The 23,242-nt window shown below is 35.9% G+C and overlaps 1 protein-coding gene across 6 annotated transcripts in view; it reads right to left on the minus strand.

Annotated features, from left to right (window-relative positions):
• The window catches only part of LOC143235991 (IQ motif and SEC7 domain-containing protein 1-like), a 189,335-nt gene that overhangs the window by 68,189 nt on the left and 97,904 nt on the right, over positions 1-23,242 (minus strand). The window contains exon 1 of one of the 6 annotated variants that reach the window (XM_076474142.1): positions 12,405-14,621. The exons of 2 other annotated variants lie outside the window; for them this stretch is intronic. In XM_076474142.1, coding sequence (XP_076330257.1) covers positions 12,405-13,405 — 1,001 coding nt within the window. In that variant the 5' untranslated portion in view covers positions 13,406-14,621. Of the gene's footprint in view, positions 1-1,610; positions 1,906-4,891; positions 5,180-12,404; positions 14,622-23,242 lie in introns of those variants that run through there. 3 more of the 6 variants (XM_076474147.1, XM_076474148.1, XM_076474149.1) reach the window with 3 other exon arrangements.

The following is a 23,242-nucleotide window of genomic DNA, read 5'->3' on the forward strand; positions in this document are numbered from 1 at the left end:
TCTTCTGATATTTTAACTTGTATATTACCTACTTGGTTTTTCACAAGACATAGGTATTTTTGTTTACGGTAACATTTCATGTTTTACGTTGTTTTTAACCAAAATGTGGTTATTACAGGATTACTTTGAGATAGATGAAACAAGTGTATAGTAAGAGCATTTTGGAGGTAAACACAACTTCAGTTAAATTCTGTAAGTTTTGTTAAGTATTCAACAATGGTGTCGCCCTTTGTGACTGGCTTTTGTACTAGTTTTAGACATACTAGTAGTAGTTTGGTTTGAATTTCGCGCAAAGCTACACGATGGCTATCCGTCCCTAATTTAGCAGTGTAAGACTAGAGGGAAGGCAGCTAGTCATCACCACCCGCTGCCAACTCTTGGGCTACTTTTTTTACCAACGAATAGTGGGATTGTCCGTCACATTATAACGCCCCCATCGATGAATGGGCGAGCATGTTTGGTATAACGGAGATTCGAACCCGCGACCCTCGGATTACGAGTCCAGTACCTTAACCACCTGGACATGCCGAGCTAGACATATTAGGGTTATGAGAAAATATAAAATATAAACCAAAGATAGTTTCAAAATCTTTACGAGTTTTGATAAAATAAATAAACGAACGAAATGGTCAAGAAACAAAATTTTAAGTTGGAAAAATATAAAGTTTACTAACAGTGTTAAGAAAACAGAAGTTATATAATTGTTAATGAGAATACTAAAAACAACAATAAACAAACCAACAGCCAAAAAGCCATGTAAACAATTCTACAATAAACATTCTTTTATTAACACAATCAAAACCCGTAAAGTCTTTAAACCAAGTAACAATAAACATTTGACACACACACACAAACTATCCTGAAAAAAAATGTTGTTCAATCTTTCGAGAGAACCCGGATCACAGGGTTTCTATCGTTTTATATTAAGACTTCTTTAACCTACGCGTTTCTCTGACATCATGAATAACATGTAAAACGTGTCAAGACACGTATGTAGGAAAAATCGCAAGATGTTTGCACATCCACGCTTCTCAGAACACATTAAATTATACAAATATGAACAATATAAAGTCACTCCAGCAGAACAATTCCTACACAAACATAAAACCTCAAAGATATGCAATGTAATTCCGTTCACAGTTTCTATCTTTGAAAAACAAAGATTTCAAAGAGGGAAAATATATGGAAGGTATTTTTACTAACAAAAACAAATTCACAAATTAACACCAAAAAGTGTGCGAGCGTTTATCTTATAGCAAAATTATATTTAGCTGACTGCTGTGTTCACTGAGGGGAATCGAACTCCTGATTTTAGCGTTGTGAATCCGGAGACTTACCGCTGTCCCAGCGGGGAATTAACACAGATACCTGTACATAATACTCTTAATATTATAGCGATTAACCAAATCTTACAAACACTCCACTATTAGTTTTTTACAGCTAACCCTAACCAACGAAGTAGATAACTCGTAGTAAGTAACATAGGTAATAAAGTTATATTATTTCAACTTGCAATTTTGTTTGGGTAGTATCATAACAACAATAGAGCAATTATTAAATAACAATAATATATTAACCATTATTAAAATGTACGTCACGACACAACTTACGAGCTAATGAATTAACTTGTATTTTCGTACCAGTTTTTCTCTTGATGAGGCTGCAAACGCAAACAGGTTGAATTGTAACACAGTTTTTCTTCCGATTCTACAGTGTATCTGTGTGCTGTCCCTCATTCTCGCTGCATAAATATAATGCGACGCCATGTTCTGTGATACATTTTTCTCAACATAGCAGGGGTTATTGTTTCCAAATGCCGCGGTAACAGCTGCCTTCAACTCATCATTAGTATTATTGAATATAACATAGGAATGGGTAGGGACTTACGGGCCACCCTGTAGATAGTAAAGGTCGTTATTTCTCTAACTTTAGTGATATTTTTAATGACGTAGTAGTTTACTGATATTGCAGCACGTGATAGCTTGAACTGTTGTAAGATTCAATTCACAGCTTCCCGCCTGGTGATTCAAGGTAAACCTATCAACTACGGTGTTTTAAAAGGAAATATTTTTGTAAGATACTTACCAGTTTATATTTCTTTTAAAATATTCAGTATTGCGTCTAATACTAAAATTTCATTACCCAACCTTTTAAAGTTTAAAAAGTTTAATTTATCAGAGGGAATAATATATAAAACATCTACAGTTTGTAAAACTAGAATCTGCATTTTCAGTTTCTTGTTGCACGTTCTGATTTTAAGAAACAAGAATAATGTTGTCTTCCATCATAACAGACCAATAGTCAAAGCATGTTTTCCCTGTAACTTTATTAGCCCAAGAGTTGGCGGTGGGTGGTGATGACTAGCTGCCTTCCCTCTAGTCTTACACTGCAAAATTAGGGACGGCTAGCGCAGATAGCCCTCGTGTAGCTTTGCGCGAAATTCAAAACAAACAAACAAACGTTATTAGCAACTTCACAATATGCCACTCGAAGATCCAAATCATGGATACTCGTCGCAGTCCGCTGATGATGTAGCAATCTCGAAAAGTGCCCCAACATCAGCAGTAGCAGCCACAAACATACAACCGCAACTAAACAGAATATGTGAATATTGTCAAAAATATAGAATCAAAATAAGCACAGCAAAAACACAACTAATGATATTTTCAAAGTCAACGAAACATCAAAAAGCACAACCACAGATTTACATGAATGGAGCACTTCTCCAGACAGCTACATCTGCAAAATTTCTATGATTAACGTATGATTCTAAAATTCATGGACAAACCATGTAAATAATATAAAAACTAAATTTTGGCGAAGAACAAACTATGCTAGGAGCAATAGTGGAGCAACACTTGAAAACATTCTTAAAATATACAATATATATATGAGACCTGTAATAGACTATGCAGCTCCAGCATAGAACAATTGAAAACCAAACTATAGTCATTACAAAATACACTACTTACGACGGCATATAGAGTATCTAAAACTACCTCTTCAAAGTTTATACATAAATATTCAAACACACAAACAATAGCAGATAAGACTCCTACATAGTACAATAAAATGTTGTGATAAAAATTGGAGAAAAAATGAACTATTATACGAACTCGACAGATACTGCATATATGATGAAGATAGTCCTAAACATCTCGCCCCGATTAAGTCACATATTAGATCATTAAGATAAAATTATTTTTAAAATATACATATAATAATAATAATTAAGTGCTATAATGAAACACGCCACCTATGAGCTTGACATCAGTGAAGGAACTGATGGTGCAGTATACATGGACATTGCTCTGAAAGGGGCCCGAGTAAATGTGAATTACTCTGGCCCTAATGTAATAATTATTAACATACTAAGCAGTTCACACTAAAAAGGAAAGAGGAAGAGGTCAAGTGTACCTGACCCTCCTGGGTATACACACATATATACCCAACCAACGAGAGAGGGAGAGAGCAAATTCACGGAGGAAGAGGTCAAAGAGCACCTGACCCTCCAGGGTACATATGACACCCAAAACCCGAGAGAGAGAGCAACTTAACTAAGGACAGGGATAGGTTTATAAAGTATATTTCCCTCTACAAAGTTAATCTAAACACTAGTAGTCAAAAACCTTAAATTTATTCAACCTTATGAGCTTCGTACAACTTACATAATTCAATCCCGACTTTTATATATGTAAAAACGGCTGGTTTGGGTTGAGAAGTTTTTTTATGTAGAGGAGCGAACAACGTTTCGACCTTCGGTCATCGTCAGGTTCACAAAGAAAGAAAGAGGTAACTGACCGATAGCTGACCACATGTTTGAAGGGGGTTGTGTAACTGAGTGTAGGAATATAGAGGGCGTGCTTAGATATTTGATTATATTTATCAATATAGGTATAAAGGTGTTCATTTGTACTGGTTTATTTTGGGTTTGAGTTGTTGTATAAGTAAGACTTCTTTAATTTTGCGTTTGTTTATGTTTGTTTCTTTATTTAGTATTTGAGTGTTTTCTATGGTTATGTTGTGTTTATTTGACTTGCAGTGTTCGAAAACGTGTGAAGGTGCCTTTTTGTGTTCTTTGAATCTGGTTTCCATTTTTCTACTTTTCCATTTTTTTTAGTATATCACATTTACACAGTATAGATCTTAGTTTTGTGTCTGGTTTTTGAATAAATTTGGTATTAACTGGAATGTCATATTTTGTTACCAGTTTTTCCCAAATGTTGGTTATTTTTCTGTTGATGTCGGGAATATATGGTATGCAGCAGTATATGGTTTCGTGATTTTTTAATTCGAGGGATATGACGATAACCGAAGAAGGTCGAAACGTTGTTCGCTCCTCAACATAAAAATTTTCTCAACCCAAAACCAGCCGTTTTTACATATATATTTTTCTCTACAAGTTGGTTTTCTCGTCATCACTAATCCCGACGTTTATTATTTATAACAAACAAATCCAAACAACATGAAATATCCCCCCACATAGCATATATCTTTCTCTATTCAGTTAGTTGTGTTTACGTTTACTTTCTATTGTATTTTATTACTGTTTCCGTGATTTCTCTGTAGTTTTATGACAAAGATTAAGAAACATGGTTTAAATTTTTTATAACTACAATTTAATATTTAGTTTTGGGAACAATGGCACAGTGTATCAATGCTTTAAAAGCTGCGGAGAAATCCAAAACAAGCATACACAAAAAACTCACATATCTAAAAGTGACCAGGTGGCACCACTGTCGTAAGTTCTGTACAATAATTTTAAGACCCACTACTTCCTTAATGTATAAAATTCTTCGTTTTTACAAAATCTTATTTTAAAGTTCATAATGCCAACAGAAAATAACAAGTACAACAGTGCACAAGGGTTCACTGAAAATGAGTTACTTACTTGGTTATACTTTTTGTAAAGTTCCAAGTAGCAGGTGTCCGTTGTTATATGATTTCAGCTTGCGAAAAACAACAAAAATTCTTCATAAATTTCTTTGACAAACACAACCGCGTTTTCAATGCAAGCAAAATATGTTGCCACTAGCACTGAAAATTATTATACAAGTTCCTTCTTCTACTTTAGTGGAGCAGTACAATTTGAAGTTTCACTTTCTAGTGAGACTTCTAACTGACCATAAATACATCACACTTCGTGTGCACCTGTCTTCCCGTCATACTAATGTTATTGGTGGAACAACAAACGTTTCCCGTTCTAACCACCAGAGGACGCAAGGAGCTGATACCATTCTGAAGCGTGTCCCATTCTTTATGTGAAGGTAGAGTCAGGTAGGTTAAATGGGAAGTGGTTTTATTCTTTCTACTCACGAAGTGGGATAATAGATGAGGTTCCTTTCCGAAATCAACAATAGTGTCTGCACGTTTTGTAAGCGTGGTTAAATACTTATATAGCGTATAATTAACAAACGGCTTTGTTACATAAAAACGTTTTCTACTATGACTATTTTTTTTAGTTGTTTCAGTATTATCGAGAAAAAACATACAAATAAAGAACAAGTTTTGGGTTTTCAACACTTGAGTATTTCATGCATTCGATAACAACATATTTCATTGCAGTGGAAATAAGGTCAATGTCACAAAATAAAAAGTAAAAACAATGGTTGAAAGCAACAGGAATATCTCATTGAATATGGGGCAGTAACATCACAGATTTATAACATTATGTCATGGTTTGATATCATCGAAAAGGTTAAAGGCAAACTGAAGATGAATATCTGCCCATTGATTATTTATTATATGCATGTCAACGAGTGAGAAAAGTGAAATTAGGTTAATGGATATAGTGTGGTAAAGTTTAGGATACCCAAACGTAAAATTGGAAACAAATTTAATTTTTTCCTAGAACTATATGAAAAGTTATGGAATAAGTTTTCGAAATAAAAAAATGTAATGTGTCACTAAACGGGTATCTCGAAACCATCTTTAATATTAATTCTATATTGATAGCTTTGTGTTTAGTATCACTAAGGGTTACACTGTTATGTTCCAAATGATGAAATTTGGAATTAACATCGAACGGATGCGAAAACACTGGTTCTTACGATTTAAACAAATTAGTTCAATATTAAAACTCTAGTAATATATTTTCATAATCAGTAAAACTTTGCTTAATTTTATGAAAAATAATTGAAGAAAATGAGAAGCAACAGATAAGGAACAACAGCTTTAATAATCAAATATACCAATAGAGGGCACCACTATACACTAAATATGGGTATGATTTAACCACGACAATTAAATGTTAAAAATCAACATTATTTTATAACATCACTTCCCTATATGTTACGACAACTAGTGATTCATAAAGGAAGATAAGTTAGTAAGATTATTTACTTATTTATATATTATTTAAAGTTTGCTGTTAGTCTTAATATAATATAAATTGTAAAAATATATGAGAACGATTACAAAAAAGCACTAAGTATAGTCCTGTGCATCATTATTAAACGAGTAATTAGACAAGACAGATGGTAACGTTGTATCAAATAAAACAGAAGCTCTTTGTATACTTCAAATTATTTACTATGATTTTTCTCATACTTATATATCGTATTTAACAAAGTGTTTTATATCTCTTGTGCGTGTGTGTGTATATATATATACCTTATATACATTACTATATACGACAGTACCTTATTTTCCTTATTTTATTTTCTTCTTTTTATGTTTATATTTTTCTTATTCTTATTTTAACTTGAGAGAGCAGTCACCTTCCCCCAACTGTCTGGAGACATTGAAGGGTGGGTGATATTTTTTAAATTATGAACATATATAATTGACAGGGAAAATAACGAAATTTAGCATAAATTTATGGTTATAATATATACATACATACATACTTATATACAAATATATGTACATAGTGTACAGGCAAAAACACATACTCAATGAATTGTTTCTTGTTTAAGTAACATAGAAATATAATAACTAACTTCGATCAGCTTCTGAAGTCAAAATATACGACCGGCTTTACATGTATTACTATCGACATGAGACTTTAGCCAAAGTAAAAAGTGACTAAATATAGTCTAAATATTTCGGGAACATTCGTTTGTTTGTTTTGACGCAAAGCTATACGGTGGACTATTTGCACTTTATCCACCACGAAGACTGAACCATGAAACTTAGTTATAAGCCATGAAGCATACCGCTGTGCTACAGGGAGACGTTTTTTTGTTTGCTTGTTGTAAAGCACAAAACTACATAATGGGCTATCTGTGCATTGGCCACTACGGATATCGAAACCTGGTTTTCAGCGTTATGAGCCTTTCGAATTACTGCCGAGACGCTAGGGGGCTGGAGACATTGTAGGTGTATAAAATAAACTCATTACGTATGACCAGAGTAAAAGACATGCGTGACTAATTTAAGTTTGGTGATGCTGATTAAAAAATAAACACAAACACAAACTAGCAGCTATAGCTACACCTACAGGATTTTTAACATAACTAATAAAATAAAATGACAAATTTCCAACACATTAAGCCCTTTCAGCCGCGGGGGCGTTATAATGTGACGGTCAATCCCACTATTCTTTGGTAAAAGAATAGCCCAAGAGTTAGCGGTGGGAGGTGATGACTAGTTGCCTTCCCTCTAGTCTTACACTGCTAAATTAGGAACGGCTAGCACAGATAGCCCTCGTATAGTTTTGCGCGAAATTCAAAACAAAACAAACCAATATACTAATACTTGGAACTTGGTTTCTACATAATAAGTTCCTTCGTTCTCTTACTTTCTCAAAACGTTACTTCCGATATCAGATGATAAATGGGTTTCAATGCTCATTTACGTTTTTTTCCCTTAAGGTTTGCCAACAGAGGTTAAGTGTACTATACGGTATATCGCTGCCCCTGTGCCAACAGACGTTAAGTGTACTGTAGAGTATATCGCTACCCCTGTGCCAACAGAAGTTAAGTGTACTGTACAGTATATCGCTACCCTTGTTCGGGTTCTGTAATATACCATACTTACTGATATACATTTTACTTTTCTCACACTATCGTTTGTACTTTTTATCCGTGAACTGTGTTTATGCACGGAGTGATTCATTTCTAGTACTGATGAGTCGAGTGCCTTAACCATCTGGCCATTCAGGACCCATTTCATGTGAATAATATGTTGTCAAAGCCTCTATATTAACCAACGGAGTCACCCCTCCCCAGCCATATTATGTCTCAGTGATAAGCCTAAGAGGTTATAACTGCAAAATTCGGAATTTGATCTCCAAGGTAGGCACAACACAGATAAGTCTATTCGTACAGCTTTGTGTTTAAGAACCAATCAACAAATTCACGTTCCCACGAGCACTTTTGTTTAGGAAACTGTGTTTGGAAAATCGATAGAATCCAGCTCAGCGATAATTGTAGGGTCAAAGGTCCATCTTACTTCAGTAAAATACTTCCTCTGCACCTTGTACGATAGAAATCACTAAGATGAAATATATGTGGCGTACGTGAATATGTGTGTGTGTGTGTTAATTAAATATAAAACAATTTTTTTCTTCCAGTTTTGTTCAGTACAAACAGAACAGAACAAAAGTAGAGTTACATAGAAAAGTCCTGAACTGGTAGTCACGTCGTTTCGTGGCTTATAGTAGTAAGTATATAAATATATAAAAGTGTTACAACAGCACCTGTGTATAACCTTGGTTAGTGTTCCGTCGTTTACGGAATACTATGTACACAACTTGAAGTCGAGAACATAGATATTTCTTATGTTGAATTGAAAGATATCAGATGCGTTGGAGTTGGATGATTAAGAGACTGCTAATTATTACAAGACTCCAACGTATACCTCTTCAACCAGTCAAACTGCTTAAGAGGCAACTAATTACACTGCTAATTAGCAGTTGAAATTAACTTGGGAAACAATGACTGTAGCGGTAATAATTCGGATTTCCTTTCATTAAGCATTATTATGTATCATAATAGCGAATGGAAATCACGTGCTGACAAAAACGAACCAATGAAAGAATGAGAAAGAAAGATACCGCCCAGACAGGAAACTTACAAATATACACTGTTGCAAGGTCTTGGATAAACATAATTATTTTAAACAAGGATCCTTGAAAACCAGAACTAGTCATCCAAAGTACTCTTTCATCTTGTCTATTTCACATATTGGAATGAGGAAGTCATTTAAAATGATGCGCCACACAAACTGTGTAAAGTCATGAATCCAGCGATTTCTTACAGAGGATAGCTTAATATTTCCTCATGACTGAATCAAATACATATATATACCTGACTTCCCAGTCCAATAAAATCAAATTGTTTATAGTCTCACTAGTCATAAAGTAAAATAGGACCTTACAGGTTTACTTCCAGATTTCCTTGGCACAGAAAATGTTCAAACTGAATCTTTCATGAAATTACAATATTACTACGATCTAAAAATAGGTAAAATTACAATATTACTACGATGTAAAAATAGGTAAAATTACAATATTACTACGATCTAAAAATAGGTAAGATTACAATATTACTATGATCTAAAAATAGATGTTCTATGTTTTCCAAAGAATAATTAACAATTAATAAGTTTTATTGACTGTTACAATACTATTATCGCTTTCTCCAAAGTACTCTTTCTGACATGTGTTTATGAATAAATGAAAATACTTACATGTGTGGTTCGGGTTGAAACCACGTATACAGAAACCAAAAGTATTATCGGTTTCATGTGTTATTTTCACAAAGAACATAGAAATATGTTCAAAATACAACATTTAACGGTTCTATATGGTTCCTCGAAAGGCTTGAATTTTATTTAGATATAAATTAGAAACACATCTCCATAAAATAATAGTTGCGCCTCTATACTAGAACACAAAATGTTGATTACCATGGTACTAATGGCGGATCTATCATTGCACATGATAATAAATTCCAACAATTCGTGATGACGAGAAACCCACTTGAAGGAAAAATGTATCTCAGGACGGCTAATATGGGACACCTTTAGGTCGAAATGTTGTTCTCTGCTTTATTAGTAAAAGTGTTAATATCCATACCAGCCGCCCTAAGATACAAATTCCAACAATCCTATACAAATATGAAACATGAAAAGTGGCACTGTTTGCTGTGTAAAAGCTACAAATAGTACACTTCTAGTGTCACACTAATATCATGAAACGGAAAGAACAAAAGTATTAAACAAATAAATCAAAGAAGAAATATGTTAATCTTATATCTCGTGAAATACATCATGAGAGGATTACGCCTTCTTGCATTTTATATTTATAAAGCTACCAGTTTTGAACTACTGACCAAAGGGAAGGCAGCCAGTCAGCAGTATCTTATCTTATTGCACAGAATCGAACCCGGCACGTCAACTATGAATTAGTATTAAATTTACAATAAAACACTGTACGCAATACTAAGAACCATTCAAGGAAACTTCACCGTTTCAAGATATATGTATAGGTGGAGCCTCAAGCAAATCCTTTTGAGGTCAAGCAAGAGTTCAAAACTTTTTGTTCTCCTGTACAAAACCTGATATTCATTTAAGTTCGATAAAAGTCACTTCCCTGGTGGCTTTAAGTGGTATTAAGTAATCATTATATGACCTCATCCTGACTCTGCAGTTTTATCATTTGACATCAGTGTCATAATGGGAAAGAACTCTGTGTAATATGAAGTTTAACAACTTTATAAAAATTATATCTCACTTTTGTTTTCTTGCTATAAAAGGATAAAAAAGTAAACTGATGTAAATATGTTGATACGTCATATATGAATGTCACGACACACTTTCTACTGTCTGTTGTGTAAGCCTACTTTTTAATAATTATTAAAATAAATACGATTATATACTCGGATAAAACTGTTAATATACCTGACGTTTACGTCTTTATCAAGGGTTTAATATCTACACTACATATCTAACTTTTGATACAGACGTAAGTCGAAACATCAGGCGTGTTAAGTTTTATCTACCTGGAATTTGTGATCGTATTTATTTTAATAATGATTTCTAGTCCTCCACTGTGCACTTGAGTATATGAATTTAAGTAACAGTTTCCTTTTTTTTTTATTTTTATAATCAGTCAAAGATTGTCTGATTGTTTGTTTTGAATTTCGCGCAAAGCTACACAAGGACTATCTGCACAAGCCATCCCTAATTTAGCAGTGTAAGACTAGAGGGAAGGCAGCTAGTCATCACCACCCACCGCCAACTCTTGGGCTACTCTGTTATCAACGAGTAGTGAGATTGGCACTGACATTATAACGACTCCACGGCTGAAAGGGCAAGCATAGAGTGCCTTAATCACCTGGCCACGCTGGGCACACAAAGCCCATCTCGTTCCGTCTAGCCCAGCTTCAGCTCTTCATCCTATTGGGGTGAAAGGTACAATCATATGGGCGGGCAAGAATGAAATTTGGGGACCTACACTAGTATCCCACTAGCGGCGGCCTTATTCTCATTAGAACTTTGGTGCCAGTCATATTCCTGCATCGAACTACCGAAGCAAAGAAAAATAGGTAAATGACGTATCCGCTTTTGATACGTAAGTAACAAATTCAAAGAAAACACTTCTACACTGTTTCATTATGTACGAAATATAGAATCAGTTAATTCAAAACGGCAATATCGTGCCGGGTGTGGGCTACTGCGAAAACAATCGCACTCCACACACTAAGGCAATAGTTTCATTACGAGTGGCGGAGTGTGCTGCTGACTAACTGCCTTTAATCTAGTGAACCCGTAATTAGGGACGGCTAGCGCAGTTAACACTCAAGTAGTTTTGCGCGAATATCAGAAACTAACTAAACCACAGTTTCAGTTCATCCGTAATAAAGTATATAAAGTAAATAAGTAATAAAGATACAAATAAAGTGTTGATACAGTTTCTTGAATTCTCTTCTCAGTCCACAATCTCATTAATTTAGTCTGTACGCAATTTCTAATGATTATTCAATAGTTCAGAAGAGTCTAGACATACAGACTGGTTCATAGCAACACTAACCCTCACAAACTGGACCATAGCCAGTATGAACCCTCAAGACTGGTCCATAGCCAGTCTGAGCCTTCATAGACTGGTCCATAACCAAACTAACATTCACAGATTGTTCCATAACCACACTAACTCTCACAGACTGGTCTATATCCACAATAACCTTCACATATTGGTCCACAGCCACACTAACCCTCACACACTGGTCCATAACCACACCAATCCTCATAGATTAGTCTATAACCAAACGAACATTCACATATTGGTCCACAGCCACACTAACCCTCTCACACTAGTTCAGGATCACACCAACCCTTACAGACTGGTCTATACCCACACTAACCTTCACAGACTGGACCAGAGCCACACCAATTCCCATAGACTGGTCCATGGACACATCAGCTATATTAAATAACATTGTAAATTATTTTTATTTTACCTGTCAGGTGTGTTTATGCAGCTTTGGTCACTTTCTTCCACATGATCTATGGATACTGCGCGACACTCCTGAGTTCGGAAAATACGAGAGCCTCCAGTTTTCCGAAAACTGTTTTTCAATCTTCTGAATAATCTTTCCGGAGACAAGGATCTCGTGTTTCGCTTCCGTCCAGGTAAGTGCTCGCCTGCTTCCAGTTTTTCCGTACATCCATCTATAGCTAAAGATCGATTTAATGAATCTGACGAAAAGTTTTGAATCCTATAACACGGAGCACTAGTCACTGAAGGTGAAGAATATGGTTGAAGAAGATGGTTCCATGATCTGGAACTTAAGTTAAAACTATTCTTTTCAAATCGATAGGTTTTAGGGCCAACTGCCCATTGCTGTCTATAGCAAAAATTAAGAGAATTTCCATACACGTCCATACCAGTGACCAGGTGATCTCGCCATGTTGATCGATGATGTGAGAGTGTAGGTAAACTGTTGCCCTCTTCAAAAGAACTGCTTTTACTGACACAGCTTCTGTTGACAACTTTTTGTTCCTCTCTTGGTATTACAATTGGTGCAGTATTAAGTTTTCGATAAACGGGGTTATTTCTGCGACCCCCAGATTCTTTTATTGGTATTTTGTCGCAAAATTGGTTTGTTGAAGAAGACACAGAATATTCCATAAACCCGTCGTTGTCAGTACAAATGGTTTCAACTCTGGAAAATTTATCGTCACCAAAGTGAACCTTGGTGAAGAATCTCCTTTTATCTTTAGAATGAAATGGCTGACTTCTGACACTGTTGGACTGACCAAAGGAATAACTTCGACACAAACGTCCACTATCGAAACAGCTGCTGTTACTTGTTACATCCTCTTCGAATGAGAACCGTTTACATGAAGTCGATCTCGTGGGTTTTCTGTCGTCATCATCTTCTGACAAGTCAGGAAACTCTTTCTCAACTGTAAACAATTTCTCACAAAGAATGATATCGTCTTGATATGCTCTGGTCATTATAAGTGTAGTGGCGACTGTTACATAACTATTTTCACTCCAAGCTATTTCGAAGCGTTTCTTTTGCAATGATACATTGATAATGTTAACACTACAATACAGTTGGAAACCTTAGGATGTCAACCTTACTGGTAAACTTTGAAGTTTACCAATACACTTAGGCGATATTTATAGTTAAAATATGCATGTTAGGTCTGCTTAAGTCTATGTATTCTATTTAAAAAAACGTGTGTGTTTTTCTTTTTTGATATATATATGTGTATACACTGAATCTGAAAAACAAAACAATCAGAAATACACCAGTGTACCAAGTAAGAGCTATAATCTCGTCTAGCTAATCCTGAACCACTCACGACAGTTTCGTCGTATACAGCTAATCAATGCTGGGCCACTTACGTCAGACTCGTCATGTACAGCTGGGTCATTCAAGACTGATGTTAACTTGGAACACAAGTTTTCCTTTCAGTTCAGATCGACGTTTACACTCGTTTATTAACGTCCGGTTATGATACTTCGCGAAGTATTTCAACATCTTCGAATCTTCATGCGTATTTTCTCAGAAAATATACAGTTTTCAATCACGTTAGTGTATACAAGTTTTCAATAAATTATTTTTCGGGTGGGGGAGTTCACTGTACAATTATGCCATTCTTTCTTCCAGTCTTACCTTTTTCACTAAACGGTCTCGACATCGAATGACGTAGGTCTTCAAGAAAATGTTTTCAACTTTCTTCGCACTCGCACACATACACGCATTAGTATAAGCAAAACAAAAGCGATAACTAAACAAGGACTGGTTCTCACACTGACCAGGTTTCCACATTATCTCTCGCTCCACATTTCTATCCAAAACCCCACAGTTATAACGTTCTTTTTTCGTTTCTTGCAATTATTTCCTTTCAATTGTGTTTTTTTTCCTTTCAGATATCAGTTACTTAACTATACACAGGTTATCTGTCGTGGCAATTTCAAATTTTAGCTTATGGTGGCCCATCAAAATACAGATGTCATACTATGACAGTCAAACAACATTGGTGGTCAAGCTGCTGTATCAATATATTCCAAAGATACTAAGTAATTATTACATTTCTTTCAGACTTTCATTTACCTCAGTCCAAACGTTGTACCGTATAGATCGTTCACGTGCGCACGAGATGTAACTTGCTTCTTCCAACACACAAGTGAACGTGTGGTCTGTTCCAACACACACTGGCTACCCTCAGCTGCCAGCTAACTTACATGTTCCGCCCTCAGTACGTGTAGTATGTCAATAGGAAAACGCTTAGGTACTATAGCCCCCGATGTGTGGCTTTTCCTCGTAATGGTATCCTTGAAAACAGTGATAACGATTATAAATGTGAAGGGGAGGGGGAGCAAATAAAAATGTCAAACGAAGCGGCGGGAAAACGTTTTGTCATTTCATCGAGAATCACATGTAGAACAGTTTAAAAAAACGATTCATTACATAATTTAGAAGTATTCTGGGACAGAAGTGTTTCATAAAACCTTTAAACGTTTATTTTATTAAATTTGTCAGTGTCGGGAGGTAAAGATTTAAAGTAGTAGATATTCCAGAAGTTTTTCATCTGTTTTTAACGATTTTTTGTCTAAATTTATAATCAAATCATATTCTGAAGATAATGAAAACAGCAAAGCATAAGCAAGCTACAGGTTCGAACCACACAGATTATCAGTTATAGAGGAATTTATATGTTTTCTTTTACTTTTAACAGGATTTGTAACCATATTCACACAAATGATACAGGAATTGTTCATAGAACAAACCGATTTTTAACAGCAAGATACATCCATACTGCATACAGCAACAGCACACACCTGTAATTTCACACCACTGCACGCCCGACCGAAGTTGGCTGGGAGTTCAAAGGTGTTAAACGTATATCGCATAACGATAGCAACTTCTGTTACCATACAGCACAGCCTGTCAACCATAAAAGGGTAACAGGACCAGGTTACCATCTGTTGCTACCGGTATCGTACGCTTCAAGTAGTTTTCGTGGTTACGTTTAGAACAAACGTCAAAATAAAATCGTGAAAGATAATGACTTTGAATAGCGCGCTGTAACAAAGTTCTTAAGAATTACAATATAAAGGCAAAACATTTCCCAGTAATAATTCTATAAACGTTGTGCGTTTAAGGATGGATAACCTTTCAGACAACAGCTGTATATAGATGAGTTCGAAAAATAAAACGCCTATATACTCCCTACTTGCACGACATACTTCACGAAATGATTGAAAAAGATAACCCTAATTAACGAGGGCTACCTTGAAAAGCGTTTCTGGTTTGACTGGTCGAAATGGCGTAAAATCCCGTTTCTTTCTGGACGTTGATACATTAGTTTAGATGTTTCTGAGAACCACACTGTGGCACGTATAAATACCCAGAATAAGCTAGGTTTTAGAGAGAAAACAAATGGGTAAAATAAATTATTATACTTCAGTAGGCTTAACTTTCAGAAACTGTTTTTTTTTGTTTTGTTTTTGAATTTCCCGCAAAGCTACACGAGTACTATCTGCGCTAACCGTCCCTAATTGAGCAGTGTAAGACTAGAGGGAAGGCAGCTAGTCATCACCACCCACCGCCAACTCTTGGGCTACTCTTTTACCAACGAATAGTGGGATTAACCGTCACGTTATAAAGCCCCTACGGCTGAAAGGGCGAGCATGTTTGGTGTAACAGGGATTCGAACCCGCGACCCTCAGATTATGAGTCGAACGCCTTAACCCACCTGGCCATGCCGGGGCTTCAGAAACTGACGCAGTACAACAACATTCAGCTTCAAGTTGCTTAACTTATGCAGTACGTTTTAAAAAAATAAGAAAATTCCCAAGATTTAGCATTTTACGGTCAGAGTTATAACCAGCTAAGTTAATAAATATTTATTAGATAATGTAACTTATATAATAACATTATAAGAATAACTTGTCTGGGTATCACTACTAGATAAACATTCTCTTCCCCATCCCCGATCTCATTTCAAACAAATTTAATCTATCCAACCAAACACCTCATCTTTGCTTTGTGCAATGCAGTTAATCATTTCAATATACCCCCGGGTGGCTCTGTGGAACCTCTCTGGCCTTATAACACTGAAAATCAGGTTTTCATCGATGCGTGGGCTGAGCACAAACAGGTTATTTAGTAGCTTTATGGTTAACAACAAATAATAACGTTATTTTCATCAACTTACTCGCAAAACTAAAGTTTTCAAGATGTTAGTGTCGCCTTCTTTTATCAGAACATTTTCAAACAGTGAAAGATTGCTGTGATCTATGATGTATTTCAGTGCTTTACCACAATTTGTTTTGGCCTACTTTTCTTAAATGTTCCAATAGAACATTGCCTAAAGTCGAAGTGACAGTTAAAAGCAAACATAAAAAAAATAATAAAAAAATAAAATAAGAGTACTTCAAATTAAGCTGACTAATAATGTTTCATCTTAATTTGCTGTGACAAGTTTTATATATCCATTCACTTTTAAACGTGTCTCTATTTCACAAATATACCCTCCTCTGAAATTTAATTAATCTATAAACGCAAGTCTATGGGATTACAACGCTAAAATTAGGGGTTCGATTCCCCTCAGTAGACTCATCCGATAGCCCAATGTAACTTTGCTATAAGAAAACACACACACACAAACAGAACTTCACTTCATGAAGTCAATTGGCTCCTTGGAGTTTCCCCAGGTCACATTTTCAGTTCTACACTCTCACACTACGTTCACTTATTATTGACCACACATTTTCAACCCCTAAGAAAGCTGAACCAATGGGTAAAATAAACATAAAGTCGTCAAAATTTGAAATGTTAAAGAAAAGTAAAGTTCTATCGGTTCATTCTATACTTTCCTTAATGGTTGTGCCTTACCATTCCTTGTCGTTAGAATGGATAATGCTCATGGTAATATCATGACAACATACAGAGGTCGATGTCAAACTCGCCAGCAACTATGGAGAATTAAACATATCGTTCGTGCGAACGTGCTTTGTAGTCATTATGAGAAACGTCTACAGATTGGATAGGTGAAGTTAAAAAAAAAAAAGAAGAAAATCATTGACTACTATTCAGTTCTTCACATTATATGGACGCACAATAGCAGATATAATAAGTAAACTTTTTATTCCGAAAAGTGTTTAATGTCGAAATTTTAAGTTCAAGGAAGGTCCAGTTCATTCTACACTGTGATCAATAAGTGTTATTGGGTTATACTAGGTTCGGAGAATTCCACTCCTCATCAATAACCCTGAATACAAGTTGACCAAAGAGAGATAAGCTGGAGCTACATCACAGAGAAAAACGTCAAACGTATGTTAGTGTGAACGTGCTTTGTAGTCACTATGAGAAAAACCTATATACCGGATAGGTGAAGTGAAGAAAAAGTGTCATTGGCCAAAGCGTAGATTGAACTGGACCTCTCTTGAGCTTAAGCTTCGAATTAAACAATTTTCAGAGTATTAAGTTTATTTATTATAAGAAGAATCAGTTTAAGTTTGAGAGTTCAGTGTTTGGACTCTGTTGTGGGAAGACAGATACCCTTAATATACAAAAATAACCTTAACGCAGATTTAAATCACGATTGAAATTCTACAATGTAAAATCCCCAAACTCTATCATTTAATTACTGATGTTAAACAGTACTAAGACTTAATAATTTTTTATCCTTTAAATTTTTTAAAATTTTATTCAAGCATATTTATATATGTATTTACAAAGCAAATTGTTCCCTTTCTTAGCCCATTAAAACATTTATCAAGTTTCCCTAACAAGTCGACTTTCTTACTGTCTTAACTGATTAAATATGTCTCATAGGTGTTGCTTATACAACGAAACGTGATATTCTTGGACCGACTGTACAAGTAAACATTATCGTGGACTATTCTATTTTTATCGTCTACACTGCTGTACAAGTAAACATTATCGTGGACTATTCTATTTTTATCGTCTACACTGCTGTATAGTCACTGAGTGGATTATTGTCACATGATGAGAGTGTTCGCTAAGCGTCTGGAGTTATCACCAACGGTTCGGAAAATTTTGACCAGTATAGGATGTGTTGGTAAATTGAACATAGTACTGAGATATGATTTTATTTAAGCTATTAATCAGTTAGTTTTGTTTTGAAATGTGAAATTTGTGTTAAAAAAGTAAATATGAGAAGTATTCAACATGTACTATATATATTCCGGTAGAGTCTGTACCATACCATGTTGCTGTGATGGACTAGGACTAAACACCGGCGCTGACACCTGAAGTACAACGGCCTAAGTTCATATATTCAAACTATTTTTAATGTGCTTAATTTATACGTGTTTTGCGAGTGTAACTATGTGTTCAAAATAACAACAACCTGTAAACAGTTAAATATACTTCAAATTTATTCACCAAGTTTAATTGTTTTATAGTATGTAGGCCTATTTGTATCGAAAAATTAAATAGGCTAATCAAAGGAAATCACAAATGAAGTCTCGTTGAAGACGAGGCTTCGCGTGATTTAGCAACAGAGTGACGATATAAGTAACGCAAAGAATTAAAAAGCAAATAACAATAAATAGCAACAAAGAGTGGATAGAATGTTTGTTATTTTGTCATCGATGACACGTGCTGTTTAACTTTTCACGCAAACCGACCCTTCTGGCTTTTGCCAGATGGCCAATCCGGATATACTAAGTAGTATTCAGTGATGTCGAGAAAACCCACTTGTAGAGAAATATATATGGAAAAATGGCTCGTTTGGGTTGAGAAAATATTTTACATAGAAGAGCGAACAACGTTTAGACCTTCTATGTAAAATATTCTCAACCCAAAGGAGCCGGTTTTTATATATATTTAAGTAGTATTCAGCTTACATCGCAGATATCTCGAGACAGAGAAAACGTTCCCGAGTTTTAGGATTCTGAAAAACGAAAGATTTGAAGCAACATCTCGAATAGAATCATTTAAAATAGCTGGAGTTACAAGAGAAATATTTTATCCTGCAGTAAGTTCTGAAGCAAGTTGACATATTGTCAAGTTAGTTATCATTTTTAAGAACATTAATGATTAAGCGCAAACACAATACTAATTAAAATTACCAGTCTGAGTACTCAAAACATATTCTCCCTTTTATTTCCGGGGTATTCTGTCACTCCTACATTATTAACGTTATACAGTTAGTGTATTACTTCCTACATCTCACTACTTGTACGAAACCTGCATGACCACGCCCTCAGTCTTTACAACAGTCCTTATGTAGCCGTACTAGTGTTAAGTATAATACGCACATGGGTGCCCATATATGAATATATATCCACATACATACATACACACCCAACACGTGTTGACCAAACACGAAAACAAAACCTATGTTTTCAAGCTATCTAATGTCGTTATGAGAGAAACTTTTTTTGATATATAAAGCACTTAATATATCTTCATTACCATAGATGTTCTTGTTTGACAAGCAATCTGAAACAATCATCGTTAAGTATAATTACCAAGCAATACAGATTGTCTACTTGAAAGGTTTGTTTGTTAAGCGCAAATCTACATAAATGATTGTGTTATGCCCACTGCGGGTTTAGAAGCCAGATTTTAGCGTTATAAGCCCACAGTTTTACCACTGAGTCACCCAGAAGAGTGGAAAGTAAACATCTCTTGGTGTGTGGATAAGTGTTACACATCTCTTGGTGTGTGGATAAGTGTTACATCAGGTAGCGACACACAGAGATTTTAGAATAAGCCAGGTCAGATAATTACAATCTTTCCTCAACGGTGACACCATCAATTATCAAGTTAGTTATAATTCTTAAGAATCTATGGCGAAAAGCAAAGGAGAATATGTTATATTTACTTAAAGTTAACACCATTTGATATTAAGGTACTTAATATAATCACCCAACATTAACGCCACCTGTTAGTCAGGTTAGTTATGATCCTTATTCAATGATAACGTCACATTTTGTCACTTTAATATTAATATCTATTCAATGTTCACCACCACCTGTTGTCAATTTAATTATGATACAGACCCAATGTTGATGCCATCTCATGCGAGGAGGTATGATCTGTACCAGACGTTCTTGCTATCTATTGTCAGGTTAATTATAAAGCATCCTGATGTTAAGACCGTTATGCTACTGACCCAACATTAACGTCATCTGATATGAATTTAGTATGACCTTTAACCGATGTAATACTACCTCTTCTCAAGCCAATTATGATACCCACCCGTTTTCAGGTTAGTTATGATTTTTTACCAGATGTTAAACCACCTGGTGTCAAGTCAGTTATAACATATAATTGATATTAATGTCATCTGATGTACAGTCAGTTATAATACAGACCCGATGTTAACGTCACCTGACGAGCTTTGTTGTGATTTCTACCAGATGTTCAACCGCCTGTTGTCAGATTAGTTATGATCCATTGTTCAATAATAATTGCCTGATGCGAGGTCAGATATGGTCTCTAATGTACAAGAGTTGAAGAACCTGTTTATTTACTCTGAAAGTTACAAGGTTTACCACTTAACTAACTGATTCTTGTATTCTCTCTCCATTTCACAACGCCGTTTACTGAAATGGAATGAAATACCAGTGCAAATATGAAGACATACAAAATATTCATTCATCTGGTTGAACAACTGCACCTTTAACTCGTACGTGTCCATGAGCACAAAGAAATGTTCACCTGGCGGAATTATATGCACTAGTCATTGTAAAAAACATATAATTAAAAATCGGTATAGGACACGTTAATTTCAATTATTGCGTATCAGCTGTTTTATAACAGAACACCCGTCGCAGAATTTGGCTTTCAAAATAATCATACTCTGTATATAACAGTTCTCATCCAATAACACACAGCTGTCTTGTCGATTGTTTGTTTGTTTTTGAATTTCGCACAAAGCTACTCGAGGGCTATCTGTGCTAGCCGTCCCTAATTTAGCAGTGTAAGACTAGAGAGAAGGCAGCTAGTCATCACCACCCACCGCCAACTCTTGAGCTACTCTTTTACCAACGAATAGTGGGATTGACCGTCACATTATAACGTCCCCACGGTTGGGAGGGCGAGCATGTTTGGCGCGACGGGGATGCAAACCCGCGACCCTCAGATTACGAGTCGCACGCCGTAACACGCTTGGCCATGCCGGGCCATCTTGTCGAAAAAAAAGGAAAACAAAACAAAAAAAAACAACAACTTGAACTTCGTAATGCATCAACAAAACACAAACACACTTAAAATCATCGGCAGTGTAAAGAAAAAAAACATGATAAGCAATCGTTGAATTATATTACCCATCAAACGAGTGATGAAATCTCGTGATTAGTGTGAACTAACGTTATTTTCAAGTATAAGCGCGTTACTAGGTGTCGAAGTTATGAAATGAAGCAGATGTTAAGGTCCTGCTGGTTACAAATAGTTGGGACGCGTTGTTGTAGAATGTAGTATTTTAATCTGTATTTACTTATAACTACACTAGATGGCACTATATCCAATTTTCAATATACGAGATCTGTTAAAAAAATACGCGGATTGTTTGAATTGCGCGGCTCCAGTTAGTTCCACGGGAATCCGCTTGGTGTCGCTAGGTTTGCACATATCAGCTGATTACGACGCTATTTCCCGATTGCAGATATCTTCATTTGTGTATTAGCTACGCGGTTTTAAGTGAAGTGCGATTTTTTCGTTTGGCGGATTTCAGAATGAATGACCTGAAGGAGCAACGACTTGCTGTGAAATTTTGTGTTAAACTTGGAAAATCTGCGACTGAAACTTTTGCTATGCTTAACACGGCTTACGGTGATGTTGTTATGAAGCGTACGGCATGTTTCAAGTGGCATGAACGTTTTAAGGATGGTCGACAGTCCCTTGAAGATGATGAGCGTCCTGGACGTCCTTCCACGTCAACTGACGACACACACGTCGACAAAATCAACACCCTAGTGCGGGCAAATCGACGTCTGACTGTCAGGGAGCTTGCTGAAGAGTGTGGAATATCAGTTGGATCTTGTTAAGAGATTTTGACCGAAAAATTGAAGATGCACCGCGTTGCTGCGAAATTTGTGCCTCAGATCTCGTGAGTTTTTGGCCAAACACTCGATAACTGTTCTTCCCCACCCCCTACTCACCTGACCTTGCTCCTTGCGATTTTTTCTTGTTCCCCAAACTCAAAAGACCCTTGAAAGGAAGAAGATTTGAGACGATTCCCGAGATTAAGGCAAATGCGACGAAGGAGCTGGAGGACATTACAAAAGAAGCGTACAGGACTGTTTCAACAAGTGGAAACACCGTTGGGATAAGTGTGTCCGTTGGGGAGGAGAGTACTTTGAAGGGGTCCCAGACCTGCAACTTCTAAATAAAGTACATTTTGTTTTATGACGTCAGTCCGCGTATTTTTTGAACAGTCCTCGTACGAAAAACAAAAGGAAAAAAGAGACTATTTTCAACCTCATCAGCGCATTGAGTACATTTGAGCTCAAGGCTAAATCAGAAAATCACCTATGGAAGTCCTAATTTTGAAATACTTACAACAGTAGAAGGCAACCAGTAGGCGAAACAAGGGCTTTGGTCCAAATAATAGATCTGAATTTTACTTTTATCGCGCCCAACGCTGAAAGTGCTGAGCGTGTTTAGCAACATAAGTGTGAACCTTGGAGCCCCCGATAAGCAGCCCGGTGAGTTAAGCACAAGACTAAGTCCAACCAAAATAATAATAAAGAAAACAACAACTCACAAGCGCCAAGTTATTAAGTTACAAAAATTTAAGTTAACGTTCATGGTTGAAAACACACTTCGTCACGAATTCTTTCTCACGACGAAAGTTATGG

The sequence above is a fragment of the Tachypleus tridentatus genome, chromosome 13, assembly GCF_004210375.1.
Source record: "Tachypleus tridentatus isolate NWPU-2018 chromosome 13, ASM421037v1, whole genome shotgun sequence".
In the NCBI taxonomy this organism is placed as follows: Eukaryota; Metazoa; Arthropoda; class Merostomata; order Xiphosura; family Limulidae; genus Tachypleus; species Tachypleus tridentatus.